Below are 13,464 nucleotides of genomic sequence, written 5' to 3' on the forward strand. Positions count from 1 at the left end.
CCACAGTCAAAAAAACCGACCTGGTAATGAATCACTTATAATATGAGTCTCCTATAATATTCAATCAGCTGGCACTTCTTGTTAGAAATATTCAAAAGTATGCATGTTCTTTACTAGAATATAAATGAATTTCTACAGAAGTAGTAGCACAGCTTGGTCGTGTCTCCTCTCTAGCTTTTAATAATGAGCGCGAGGCACAGAAGGTCTTGACCATAATCAGCCAGCAATACTTGTTAGTAAGATTCCAAGCATTTTTTGTTCCTCATAAGAATATATTTTGATTTTTATAGTAGTAGCACAACTTGGTCGTGTCTCCTCCCTAGCTTCCCATAATAAGCGCGAGACACCGGAGAGCTTGACCAAAATCAGCCAACACTACTTATTAGTAAGATTCCAAGCATTTTTGTTCCTCATACGAATATATTTTGATTTTCTACAGAAGTAGTAGCACAACTTGGTCTTGTCTACTCTCCAGCTTTTCATTATAAGCACAAGGCACTGGAGGGCTTGATCATAATCAGCAAACACTACTTGTTAGTAAGATTCTAAGCATTTTTTGTTCATTGTAAAAAAATATTTTGATTTTCCACATAAGTAGTAGCACAACTTGGTCGTGTCTCCTCCCTAGCTTTCCATAATAAGCGTGAGGCACCGGAGAGCTTGACCAAAATCAGCCAACACTACTAGTTAGTAAAATTCTAAGCCTTTTCTGTTCCTCATAAGAACATATTTTGATTTACTACAGTAGTAGTAGTAGTAGTAGCAGCACAATTTGGTCGTGTCTCCTCTCTAGCTTTTCATAATGAGCGCGAGGCACCGGAGAGCTTGACCAAAATCAGCCAACACTACTTATTAGTAAGATTCCAAGCATTTTTTGTTCCTTATAAGAATATATTTTGATTTACTATAGAAGTAGTAGCACAACTTGGTCGTGTATCCTCTCTGGTTTCTTATAATCAGCGTGAGGCACTGGAGAACTTGACCATAATCAGCAAACACTACTTGTTAGTAAGATTCCAAGCTTTTTGTGTTCCTCGTTAGAATATATTTTGATTTTCTAAAGAAGTAGTAGCACAACTTGGTCGTGTCTCCTCTCTAGCTTTTCAGAATAAGCGAGAGGCACTGGAGGGCTCGACTATAATCAGCCAACACTACTCGTTAGGAAGATTCTAAGCTTTTTTTTGTTCCTCGTTAGAATATATTTTGATTTTCTAAAGAAGTAGTAGCACAACTTGGTCGTGTCTCCTCCCTAGCTTTTCACAATAAGCGAGAGGCACTGGAGGGCTCGACTATAATCAGCCAACACTACTCGTTAGGAAGATTCTAAGCTTTTTTTTGTTCCTCGTTAGAATATATTTTGATTTTCTACAGAAGTAGTAGCACAACTTGGTCGTGTCTCCCCTCTAGTTTTTTATAATAAGCGCAAAGCACTGGAGAGCTTGACCATAATCAGCCAGCACTACTTGTTAGTAAGATTCTAAGCATTTTTTGTTCTTCATAAGAATATGATTAGATTTTCTACAGAAGTAGTACCACAACTAAGTTCGTGTCTCCTCTCTAGCTTTTAATAATGAGCGCGAGGCACTGGAGAGCTTGACCATAATCAGCCAACACTATGTGTTAGTAAGATTCTAAGCATCTTTTTGTTCCTCATAAGAATATATTTTGATTTTTATAGAAGTAGTAGCACAACTTGGTCGTGTATCCTCTCTAGCTTGTAATAATAAGCTACAGTTATTTTAGATTGGGGAAAGAAAGGGCCTCTTTCAAAAAACAAACACCTTAAAGTCATGACAAATGTAGAATTTAAGACAATTTGCAGTATAAACTAACGTCTGTTTAATGGGCCTTCTGTTTTAAATTAGTACAAGGACAGGGAATGTTCCACAAAAGAAGGAAAGAAGTATTTTTTCCGATGAAACGTCCAGGAAAATCTCTTGATCGGGCTTCATGGCATCGTTCTCTTGAAAGAAAACATCAGAAAGTAAGCGTCTAATGGTTTGCCAGTCTTGAATATTGATACTAAAACTCAGCGAGACGATATTTGTGAGCACAAACCCCCCTTGATAAAAATATATTAGCTTGGAAAACGCTAGAAAGGGTTTTAATCAGTCAATATCAATGAAATTTGCATTAACATATATACATATCAGACAAAGACATTAACCCACAACAAAGTCAAAGTACTGTACTGATCTTAAGCTCTCTCATCCCTGGCGCACATGACAAAGTGATAGAGGTGACCAAGTATTGCGACCATGACATAAAAAAAAATCATATGCTGGCTAAGCGGCTAGCAGCGATATAAGCCTTCGGTACCGTCCGTAATCAGGGGAAATGTAAATTCTCTATCAAATAAGACCGACGAACTGGCTGTGCTAGGGAAAAACATTAAAGCGTACAGGGAGTGCAGTTTGCTGTGTTTTCAAAAACATGGCGCACGTATAGCATCGCGGACGCTAACGTGGAGCTACCCGGCTTCAGCACTGTTAGGGCAGACAGACACAAAAGCCTGCGGGAAGCGGAGAGGAGGAGGACTTGCTATCTACGTGAACACGAGGTGGTGTAACCCTGGGCACAAAGATTTCCATCTGCAGCAGGGACGTCGAACATTTGGCCTAGCGTGTGACGTCATCCACTCCGCTGTTGCTAAACTACAACACAGCACCCCGAGGCCATCCTGTTAATCTGTTAATAATCAACACAAGGATACTACTGGAAGTGTGAATTTCCCAAAGGGATGAATAAAGTATCTATCTATCTATATACATGCATATACTTTAAATTCGGAATATAAGCCACAGCTTTTCCCCCAGCTTTCAACCCTGCGGCTTATGCAATGATGCGGCTAATTCATGCATCTTTTCTAATGGCCGCCAGGGGAGCCTGAGCAGCAAGAGTGAGATAGGTGGACTAAATGTGTGGAGGAAGACGCAAGTTTAATGTAACTTTGCGCTTTGTGCATGAAATAAACTAGCATTAACAAACCCTCATCATGGAAAAGGTGTCAATCGAAAGGGGAGGGATAACTACCATTTTGGGAATCATTTTACGAGTCTGTTAATTTGTAAACGGAAATATTGTGGCGTTAAGGATTACAAAATAAAACCATCCAACAAAGCAGAAATGTTTAAGGCGGATTTCTATTCATCTGTCGGCATTACCGTGTGTTTTGGAATAAATATCTTACACGGTTGGATTCCATTATCCTTGATGTAACAAAGCCATTTTCGCAGTCAATCAAAGAAGTTGAAGAAGGCCAGTGGACATATTGGTGAGTAACACCAGCTTTATAGTTTTCAAGCATCTTGTTTCAGACTGATAGTGACGTTTACCTGATGAGTATTGAAGGATTTTTTTATCTCATTTAATTGACTAAGGGATTTTTTACAATCAAATACAAATTACATTTAAATACAAAAGATATTCACCGGCTGAGCTGTGGGGCGAGGTCATTGTAGCCTAGACAAGAATGATGTTTACAGAAAAACAACAGGAACGGGGACAAGGGGTGACGTGGGAAAAGGCTAATAAGCTTTGTTGGTGTGAGTCCTTTAGACATGGCGGTGCCTTTCGGCGAGGAGGTGGTGACGCTGGCACCTGACCCGCCCCAGGGGAGGAGTCAGCACGCCATGGGAGGAGTCAGCACGCCCATGGGGGGTGGCCGACGCCCCGACGTGTGGAAAGACGGAAGGAGAGACGAGAGCAGAGATGGGAGAGCAGATCGGAGATCGTGAGAGGGAGGCTCGACGAAGACTAATTCGACTAATTCGACAATAATTCGGCTAAATTCAATGGAATTCACTTAGTTAAATACTTTGAGAAAACAAATCTGCCCCCGTGTGGAAATGCCTGTCTCTTGTCAATATTTTCCCTAAAAAAGAAAAGAGCATGCATTGTTAGAAGAATGAAGTTTGTGTTTGGTTATTTGAGTGAGATAACTAATTCGAACAATTTGGTAAACGCTACATTTGTAATATAGTTTTTCCCTAACAGTATATTTGGTAATGGTCATTATACCTTTAATCCCAAGAGTTTAAGCTTTCCAATGATATGTGGCATGACATAATTCAGTGACTGTTAACATTGTACAGACTATTTGTTTATCACAAGAACGTTAAGGGGTTAAGGTACTGTACATCATTAAAACTCGTGGTAAATATCTCATGTTTAATGTGGGCACATGCGGCTTATCGTCAGGTGCGGCTTATGTATGTACAAAATTATTATTTTTTATCTTAGAAATGTACTGAGTGCGGCTTATAGTCAGGTGCGCTCTATAGTCTCAATTTTAGGGTCAATTTTTCCGAAGAAACGTCCAAGATAGTGTCTTGGACAGGCTATATAGTTTTGTTTTCTATTGGGGAAAAAAGTCAAATAATAAGAGACCAATGCTTTGCCAGCCTTGGATAGTGATACTACAACAGGGGTTTAAAACTTGTGGCCCGCGAGACGATATTTTGCTTAATGTTGTTGCAGCTTACACAACTTTGATAATTGGTTAGGAAGGACTCGAATTTTGGGAACAATTCACTCCCAGATGCAAAGTTCTAGCTGGAGTGTTTTTAAATCACGGTATTTGAAAGCCAGTGTGCTTGGCTAGTTGCTTCCGTAGAAACCATGAAATGGAGCTACATAGACAGAGATTTCTTTTCTTTAATAATTCTTTGAAAACAGTGGAATGTTTTAATTATTTTAGCATTTTGTGGAACCTGATATGTTACACCCTCACCCAGAATCTAGCTAGCTCTGGCAGCCCCCAAGTAAATTAAGCTTGAGACCCCTGACACAGACAGTGTCAAATTTGGATGATCATTTGAAACATCCCGGTAGTGGTTTACCAGAATTAGAGAACCATGGGCATACGAAATGTTCCAATTTGTCTTCCGATTCTCTCACCTTGCCCCAGTCCCGTTGACTCTCTGTGTTAGCCGATGGCATTTTGGCCCTCTTCTTACTGGCCTTGAGCTTCTCCCCTGCCTTAACCACTTCGCTGGTGTCATTTTTACAGGTGGGGCAGTACCTGGTGGAAATACAAGGGACGAGGGTATGCGAAAATGGTTATGTTTACGTTAAACATTCAAGGTAAACATTCAGGGTGTTGTAACGCAGCCCCCTTTCCAACGAACCGCTCACCACATGTTGTGGAGACCCGGGTGCTAAATGACTAGTAAACGACATGATTTTTTTATTTTTACACGTTCATGTTAGCGTAATCTTTCGTATGGAAGATTACGATAACGCGAACGTACAATTAGCCTGGGTTAGCTTTATGTTCACGTTAAACATTCAAGGTAAACATTCAGGGTGTTGGAACGGATAAAAACGATTTACATTATTTTTAATGAGAAAAATGATTTCGGTGATCGAACAAATCGGTTTTCGAACAGGGTTCTGGACCAGATTATGGTCGAGAACCCAGGTTCCACTGTACATTCAAAAGACGTGCACAGCGTCTTACCAGTCCTCATCGTCCGGGATGGTTGCGAGTGGTGGGTTGAGGCAGTAGATGTGGAAGGCCATGTTGCACTCGTCGCAGAGCAGTTGCATGTGCGCGTCCTGCTTGCCGCCACAAACGCAGCACGAACAGAAGCGACACTCGGCATCCGGGTCGGCTTTGCAGTGTTTGCATTCCGGCCCGCTCTTCCCTGAAGGCCAAAGCAAAACAAGAGTCAATTTACAGGGTTCTTACATGTTTTCCATGGCCAAATTCAAGCGCTTTTAAAGGACTTTCAAAGGTCAATTTTTTTCAGTACCATTAAAAGGAGAAATCGAGTGTGAAACACGGATTTTGCAGACCGACAAATCTATCTCCGATTTACTTATGCAATTTTTAATCTTGCGTGTTCATTTATCACTTTTATTTATGCTCCTATTGAGTCTTTAAAGGTACCATATCTACATTTTGTATGTTTGTATTGGGTTACTTACGGGTACAGACGCTGCCCTACTTACGAACGATCGTCCAGTTAAATTTGTTCGTAAGATGCTTCAGTGCTATATTTTGTATGTTTAAGGTTTGTATAAGTAACCTGTATTGTTTTGTACTAAAAAAATAAATATTGGTAAAAAGTGTCAGAGAAAAAAAGGAATCCAACGATTTTCTCAACCACATTAAGCTTTCTTATTCCACTTTCATTTCAGAAGAAATGACTCGCCTCTTCTTTACAATTTACACAGACCATATTGAATGGATGCACGAGATATTAAACAATAAAAATGTCAAAGTTCTTAGGGCACTGGAGATACAGTACAGTTTGTTTACACACGAACTAAGAAGAGGAAGCAGATTTCTTCTTAGGGGTGGATGCTGGGTGGGCTCTCACAGCGCCACACGTCGGTAGTGGCGGAAAGAAGTACTACAGTAACGTCCTATACTCTGAAAAAGGTGCAGACCATACAAAATCTCTTACAGCAATGTCCGGATATTTTTCGACAGCCCAAAAAAAATGTTCCTATCTACAGTTTTTTGTAAGTCGAATGGTCGTAGGTAGGGGAGCGTCTGTATCTCTAAAGTCTCGTTGCTCTTTTGACAGTGAAAATAAATATTCTGAATCTAATAACATGACACGTAATAATACAGCTACATGCCAGTTTCAATATTAGTTGTCAGTGTCTTTATTCTGCATACTTTTAAACGGCCCATCCGCAGCTGACAGCGGGCGAGCTCCTGGTTTCTCCACCTGGTAGATTTCATCCAAGAAGTGAACTTTGCAATCGCCGATCACGTCAGCAGGACCACTGGACGAGGGAGGGGCACGAAAAACAATGATGAATATCGAAACAAGGCAAGGGTGTTAAAAACGGGGCGTCCCACCCTATGAAAATCTTGACCCGGAGCTCCTTGTTGGTACGGGAGGCCTGATTGATGGTCTGGATTTCGGCGTCAAACCAGAAGCCCCTCTCCTCTGGGGTCTCCATGTTGTAGTTGACAAAGACATGCATGCCCACCATGAGCTGGTCCCAGCGCAGGAGGGTCCGGGCACGGGGACGGACATTCACCGGTCGCATCTCCACCAGGCCATTCTCGGGATAGCTGTTAGGAAACAAGAGCCCTGGTCAGTCCTACCTTTAAAAAAAGGGGCTAACTTCAAGGATTTTAAACTTGTCCTTTTCCTGTGATGATGGGTTGGCAACCCATGATGTGCAAAGAGCCATATTGGACCAGACATAAAAAAATATGTGGAGCCTCAAAAAATGTTTGATACACACCAATGTTCCCTCTAAGCTGTGCGCAATTGCACACTACCCAGAGCTTTTCCGCGCCCAAGAAAATCTAGCCAGCTCACAAAAATCAGGGCTCGAAATTGCTAATTAAGAAGCGAATTAAGTCAAAGTTACCGTGCATGAAGGTAAAAATAAAAGGGTTCCCCTGACGTTGTGTTCTAAATGCGGTATTCTGAAGTCAAGGTCGAAGTAGAACAAAGTTAATTAAAGTCAGTAGAGTTATTCGAGAACCGGCTTCTTCGGCTCGGCTCACTAAAAAGAACCGGCTCTTTTGGGTCCCAAACGGCTCTTCAGGTTGTTTTTGCTTCCTTTAACCCTACACGACCAAATATTATGTAAAATTGTGCACAAAATGATTTAAAGGAAGGGGGGAAGTAGAACAAAAAAGAAAAAAAAATACCAAAATGAAAAAGTAGTTAAAAGCTGAGAAAAAAAGAAACAAAAGGAAGAGAAAAAAGGAGAAAAAAATCAGAAAGAAAAAAAGGAAAAAAAGATGAATTAAAAAAAAACAGGGACAAAGAAGAAAAAGTTTGCGTTGCATTCAAATAATTTCCAATAATACCAAGTCAATCTTGTTGCCAACATTGTACTTCCCCTAAAAAAATGTGATTAAATACAGTTGTGTATCGTGCAACCGACTAAATAAGCCCCCAAAATGTTAGTATTATGCGACAAAAGATACCAGGAAAAAAAAAAAGAAATTGAAATCTTGTGAAAGAATTGTAAAAACAAATGACGTTTCTAGGCCGTACAACCTTTGCAATAGTACATTTGTCAATTCATTCAAAAGTGAATCATAATTTTGTATTGATGGAAACTCAGCAAAATGTAACTTGATGTCAAGTTTTGGACATGTTTGATAATGACTTAGTTGCCACACTTGGGGTTGCTGTTGCTCACTGTTGTTTCAAGCGTTGCTCACAGACTTTGTGTGAACGCTCAGACCCGCAAAGAAAATTACAGGGAATATTGATACACAGGGTTCCTACAGCTTAAGGTAGTTTGTATTCAAGACTTTTTCGGACTTTAAGTCTTTTAAAATCAAATTTAGGATCAAGTCGTTAAAAAAAACAAAAACAAAAAAAACACAAATATTTCTAGCACACAATACATGGTGCCATGTACCCATTACCTGGCACAGCTTTTTTTAACGCCACTGCAGCGCTTTTTCACGAGTCAAATGAAAATGCTACAAAGGCGAGCTACAAGGTGAAGAGACTACAAAGGTGAATTTATTAAAGAATGTCTAAAGAATGCCAGGCTCACACAACTTTTTAGTTTACTAAATATGGCCTGCTTTATGAAAAATTTGGACACCCCTGTCCTTCAGAATCCACATCATTTTCCATTATCAAAGCTTTTCGAAAAGGCGCCAGAGGACCACTAGATAACACCAAAGAGTCGCATGTGGCTCCAGAGCCGCTTGTTACTGAGCCTCGTGTTATATACACTACAAATTGATTTTCTTTTAAACCTTTGCCTAAGTTTTGAAATGGTTTTCTTATTGAATTAGGGGGTAAAGCTAAGACCGTTGATTCATTTTATTTTCTTCAAAACATAAAGAAGCAAAAGATTGACTTTAATACCAGTATTCGATTTATTGATAAACAAGATTTATTCTATGAACAATTTTTTTTAGTTTATACAATTCTTTATCGTTTAGAAAAATACAATATTCATATCTCGTAAAATGAAATATTTTTTGTCATTTAAATAAACAATGAAAAGTATATATCTATCTATCTATTGTTTTCATTTAATTATCACTCAATAAAATGTATTTATTTGTTATTATTTATTATCTAAACAATTTTAATTGGTTCATGCAGATACGTTGAAAATTGTAGCTATCATTTAAACAAAAAATATGAATAAACAATGAAATACATATATATATGTTCAGTTTCAAAAAGATAAATACATGAATATAAAAATTCAATTTCAAAAGCACTTTCTTACAATAATATTAGAAAACCTTTTTTCTTTGATCGAAATGCTGTAACCCCAGTGCTTGGCGATAAGATAAGATCTGAAGAGATCTTTTCTTCCTCATGCCATGAGGCTCTTTAACTCTACCCGGCAGAGTAAAAGCCCACATTAAACCACACCACCTACATTGCATATTACCAAATTTTATTGCAATATGTATTCTGTGTAGCACTATTTAGATATTCTATATAACACCCTACAGTGGGCATTTGCACGTCACACTGGGTATTTGTATATTGTATTCTTTTTGCTTTATTATTGTATTGTTCTCAGCTCAGGGATGCTGCTGGAAATGTGAATTTCCCTCCGGGGATGAATAAAGTATCTATCTATCTATCTATCTATCTAAGTAATTTCATAGCTCGCCTTTGTAGCATTATCATTTGACTCGCAGGGTCTCGTGAAAAAGCACGGCCGTGCCTTTGAAACAGCTTCCAGTTGCTTCACTTTTTCACAGCGTTGGTTTCCGGTTAGCTTTTTTGTAGTCGGCATGTTTCATCTGGCAGTGCCTATTGATATTACATTCTCTGGAAACAGTTGGCAGTTGTTCTGGATTTTGGTGAAGAAAATACTCCCATTTGTTATCACTTGTCCTGGAAGTAGCACCTTCACTGTCAACTTTCCTTTTATTTACAGTCACCATGCTGGGAATGAGGTGGGCTTCTCACAGATAGTCAAGAAGCAAGGTGGCCAAAAGGTTACTACAGTCATCTTGTGAAATTGAGATTTGAATGTACACATTTATTTTATACTGTAGTGAAAAGGACTGGCTGGCCATATATATATTTTTTTTTGTGTTGACTTAAAATCCCTACAAAGACACTCACCCTGTACATCACGCAATGATTTAACACTTTTTAGGGACTTTCAAAGGCAATTTTCCATATTTACAGTACCACCAGAAGAGGAAATTTGGTGTGATGCATTTTTTTTTGCAATTTACATCTGCCACTTTTAATCTTGCGTGTGCATTTATGATTTTAAGATCTCGAGTAAATCTCAAATATATTTGTGGATTTGAAATAACCCTTGTTCATATTTTTGAGACAAATCTCACACTATATAGGTGTTGGGTAAAATTACAGTAATATGTAGCATACGTTTATAATTGCAGGAAGTTCATCCTATTACAATTTAGCACTGGAAAACGTTACTTAATTTTTTGCTTGGCACATAATAACAGACACATAATCCATGCAGTAATACAAATTTCATAGTGCCCTGTGTAGCGTTCACCTGTCTTCTTGGACACGACCTGTAGGGGGCCAAAAACGCTTCGTTGGACAATGCCATACTAACTAATGCCAGCTGCCGTTTATCCCGAGGAGAAGAAAGTATGCAATGGCAAAACAAAGCCACCAAAGCAGTGTCGGCGGCATTAGCTCAGGAGGTAGATCTTGGGATCAAGAGTTTTCAGGTTCGATTCCCGGCTCCTCCGTGTTAGATGTCAAAGTATCCTTGGGCAAGACACTGAATCCCTAATCCACCCAATAAGCAGGTAGGCGCCTAGCATGGCTGACTCCCTATTGGTGTGTGAGTGTGTGTGCGAATGGGTAAGTATGAAGCACATTGTAAAGCACTTTGGGAGTTCATTGACTTGAAAAGCGCTATATAAATGCAGGCCATTTACCATTTTCAAGCAGACTTGTTGAGAAACATGGCAACAACTTCAAGCAATTACAAGCACGTCACCCAAAGTTCAAGCACTTTTCAAACCTTGAAAACACAACATTGAAATCAGAGCACTTTCGAGGAGTTCAAGCACCCGCACGAACCCTCCAGATTGAAAGATCAACAACTGAGAGCGCAAATTCGAAAAACACAAATTGAAAGATAACCTAATTGTCACCTGCGCCCAGGCAGCCATGTGTTTGCAGCAATTACAGACAAAAAAAAAGCCGGAGAAGAAAAAAAAACGAATGCTCCTGAGAACATGCCGGTAACCATGGAAACGGCTGCTTCCCAGAATTAATTTGACAGCGAAAAAAGGACAGAGGTGTGCGCCAGATAGGAGTCCAATTTGTGGCCAGCGCGTTTTGTTTTTTTTAACCTCCGATTCTTTTGCATTCTGGCGGGCGGCAGACTCGATTTTCCTACTAGAAAAATGGGTGTATTTTCTCAAAGCAGCAGAACCATCTAAGACGGGCATGTCCAAAGTCAGGGCCGAGGAGCCAGTCCTGTTTGCCGCAGTATAAAATAAATGTGTACATTAGAAAAAAATACCCATTTCACAAGAAGATGGCAGTAGCCCTTTGGCCACCTTGCCCTTGGCTTTCTAGGATAACTTTAACCCACCCCATTTTCGGCAAGGCGACTGTCAATAAAAAAAAGGAAAGTTGACTGTGAGGGGAAGTGGAAATTGGAGGTTTTTTTCACCAAAATCTAAAACAACTGGCAGGAAGAGACTGGGGCTGTTTTCAAAGAATGCAATATCAAGAGGCACTGCCAGACTAAACATGCAAACTACAAACAGGTAACCAAAATCCAACACTGTGAAAGGGTGAAGCAACTGGAAGCTGTTTTAACGGCAAATCAGAGCTTTTTCAGGAGACCCTGCGAGTCAAATGAAAATGCTACAAAGGCGAGCTATGAGGTTGCTTATCGCCAAACACTGCGAACCTTTCATGAAGGGTGAATTTATGAAAGACTGTTCAAAAAATGCCAGGTTGAATAGGCGGCCCTCACACATTTTTAGCTTACCAAATCTGGCCTGCTTTCTCAAAAGTTTGGACACCCCTATTCTAAGAAATGCAAAAAAAAAAGAATCGTATGTATACATGTATTTATAATGTATATACTTACTCCTCATATTTAATATGATAGATGACGTCCTCTTCTGTAGAATCCGTCTGCGACGTGGACGCTCCATTGCTCTCAGAGTTCAATGAGTTCAAGTTATTCCTGACGAGGTCCGTGCTTTGTCCCGGGCTGAGGGGCGGCTGTCCCTGCTCTCCTTCCAGCTTTCCGTTAGTCCTTTTGGAGGGCCGTCCCACCTTGCCCTTCGGTTGTCCTTTGGGGGCTCGGGTCACGTTTTCCACGCAGGCCTCGAACCAGGCGCCCACGGTGACGTCCCTGCAGTCTACCAGCTCGTTTATCTTGAGAGGGGATGAATAATCCATTTAGCACGGTAGTACAATGATTTACACAAATCATTTTAGGACCCAATTGAGCCAGAAGCAGCAGGCTAAAGGACAGCTTCTTCCATCAGGCTGTCAGGAATCTAAACTCTCTACCAGTCATACCCTCTCCCACACCTCTGCCTTCGGTCAAATGAATGCAAAAATTGCTCTATTTAGATACTTTGCATACTTGATTCAGAACCCAATTATTTTTATATTTTTCTGACCAAAAAAAAAGTGTCCCTAGGGTTTCTGGCTACCGTTTCAGTCCAGGGTTTGGGCCTGAACCTAGTTTTAAAGCATTCCTAGGGTTTCGGGCTCGGGTTTCCCATGGAGACCATCTTTTTGACATTAAAAAGCGGTAGATGTTATCGCGCACTACATGCTAAACACAATCTATCTACAGAAAATTTGAAAAAAAAACAAAAACAACCTCAACAAGTACTTTAGAAGTGACATACGTCAACAAAACGGAAATCTAATGCGATCACTGGAGCGGTTTATTCAAGCACAATAACTTCAAGTAATCACAATAGGTTTCATACTGCTGGACAATTATTGTCCAAAGTAACAAAAAAAAGCAATAAGCGTTTAAAAGTCGGAGTCTAAGCTAACGTCCAAGTTTTTCTTGTATCATCTAGAATTCGAAGCCTGAAAGACCTGTTACTCCGCCCATTAGAAGTCCACCTGCACTCCATGTATTATCCTGAGTCAGATGTACCTGTTTGAGGTCCTTAGCTGCATAAAGACACCTGTCCACCCCATACAATCAGTAAGACTTTAACTTGTAAGATGACGAAGACCAAAAAGCTGGCCAAAGACACCAGAGACAAAATTGTGAACCTCCACAAGGCTGAAAAGGACTACGGAGCAATTCCCAAGCAGCTTGGTGAAAAAAGGTCCACTGTTGGAGCAAACACTAGAAAATGGAAGAAGCTAAACATCACCGTCAATCTCAATCAAAGTGGAGCCCCATGCAAGATATCAACTCTTGGGGTTTCAATGATTCTAAGAAAGGTAAGGAATCAGCCCGGAACTACACGACAGGAGTTGGTTAATGACCTGAAGAGAGCTGGGACCACCGTTTCCAAGGTTACTGTGGGTCATACACTAAGAAGTCATGATTTGA

At 40.1% G+C, this 13,464-nt stretch overlaps 1 protein-coding gene across 1 annotated transcript in view; it reads right to left on the reverse strand.

Annotated features, from left to right (window-relative positions):
* Positions 1 to 13,464, reverse strand: part of uhrf2 (ubiquitin like with PHD and ring finger domains 2) — a 54,840-nt gene that overhangs the window by 21,810 nt on the left and 19,566 nt on the right. Inside the window, exons 3-7 of the mRNA XM_088320130.1 lie at positions 12,019 to 12,311; positions 6,818 to 7,036; positions 6,632 to 6,741; positions 5,462 to 5,648; positions 4,900 to 5,023 (exon numbers count right to left, since the gene is read on the reverse strand). Coding sequence (XP_088176256.1) covers positions 4,900 to 5,023; positions 5,462 to 5,648; positions 6,632 to 6,741; positions 6,818 to 7,036; positions 12,019 to 12,311 — 933 coding nt within the window. The remainder of the gene's footprint in view (positions 1 to 4,899; positions 5,024 to 5,461; positions 5,649 to 6,631; positions 6,742 to 6,817; positions 7,037 to 12,018; positions 12,312 to 13,464) is intronic.

The sequence above is a fragment of the Urocampus carinirostris genome, chromosome 16, assembly GCF_059441175.1.
Source record: "Urocampus carinirostris isolate Australia breed hairy pipefish chromosome 16, RoL_Ucar_1.0, whole genome shotgun sequence".
Taxonomy (NCBI): Eukaryota; Metazoa; Chordata; class Actinopteri; order Syngnathiformes; family Syngnathidae; genus Urocampus; species Urocampus carinirostris.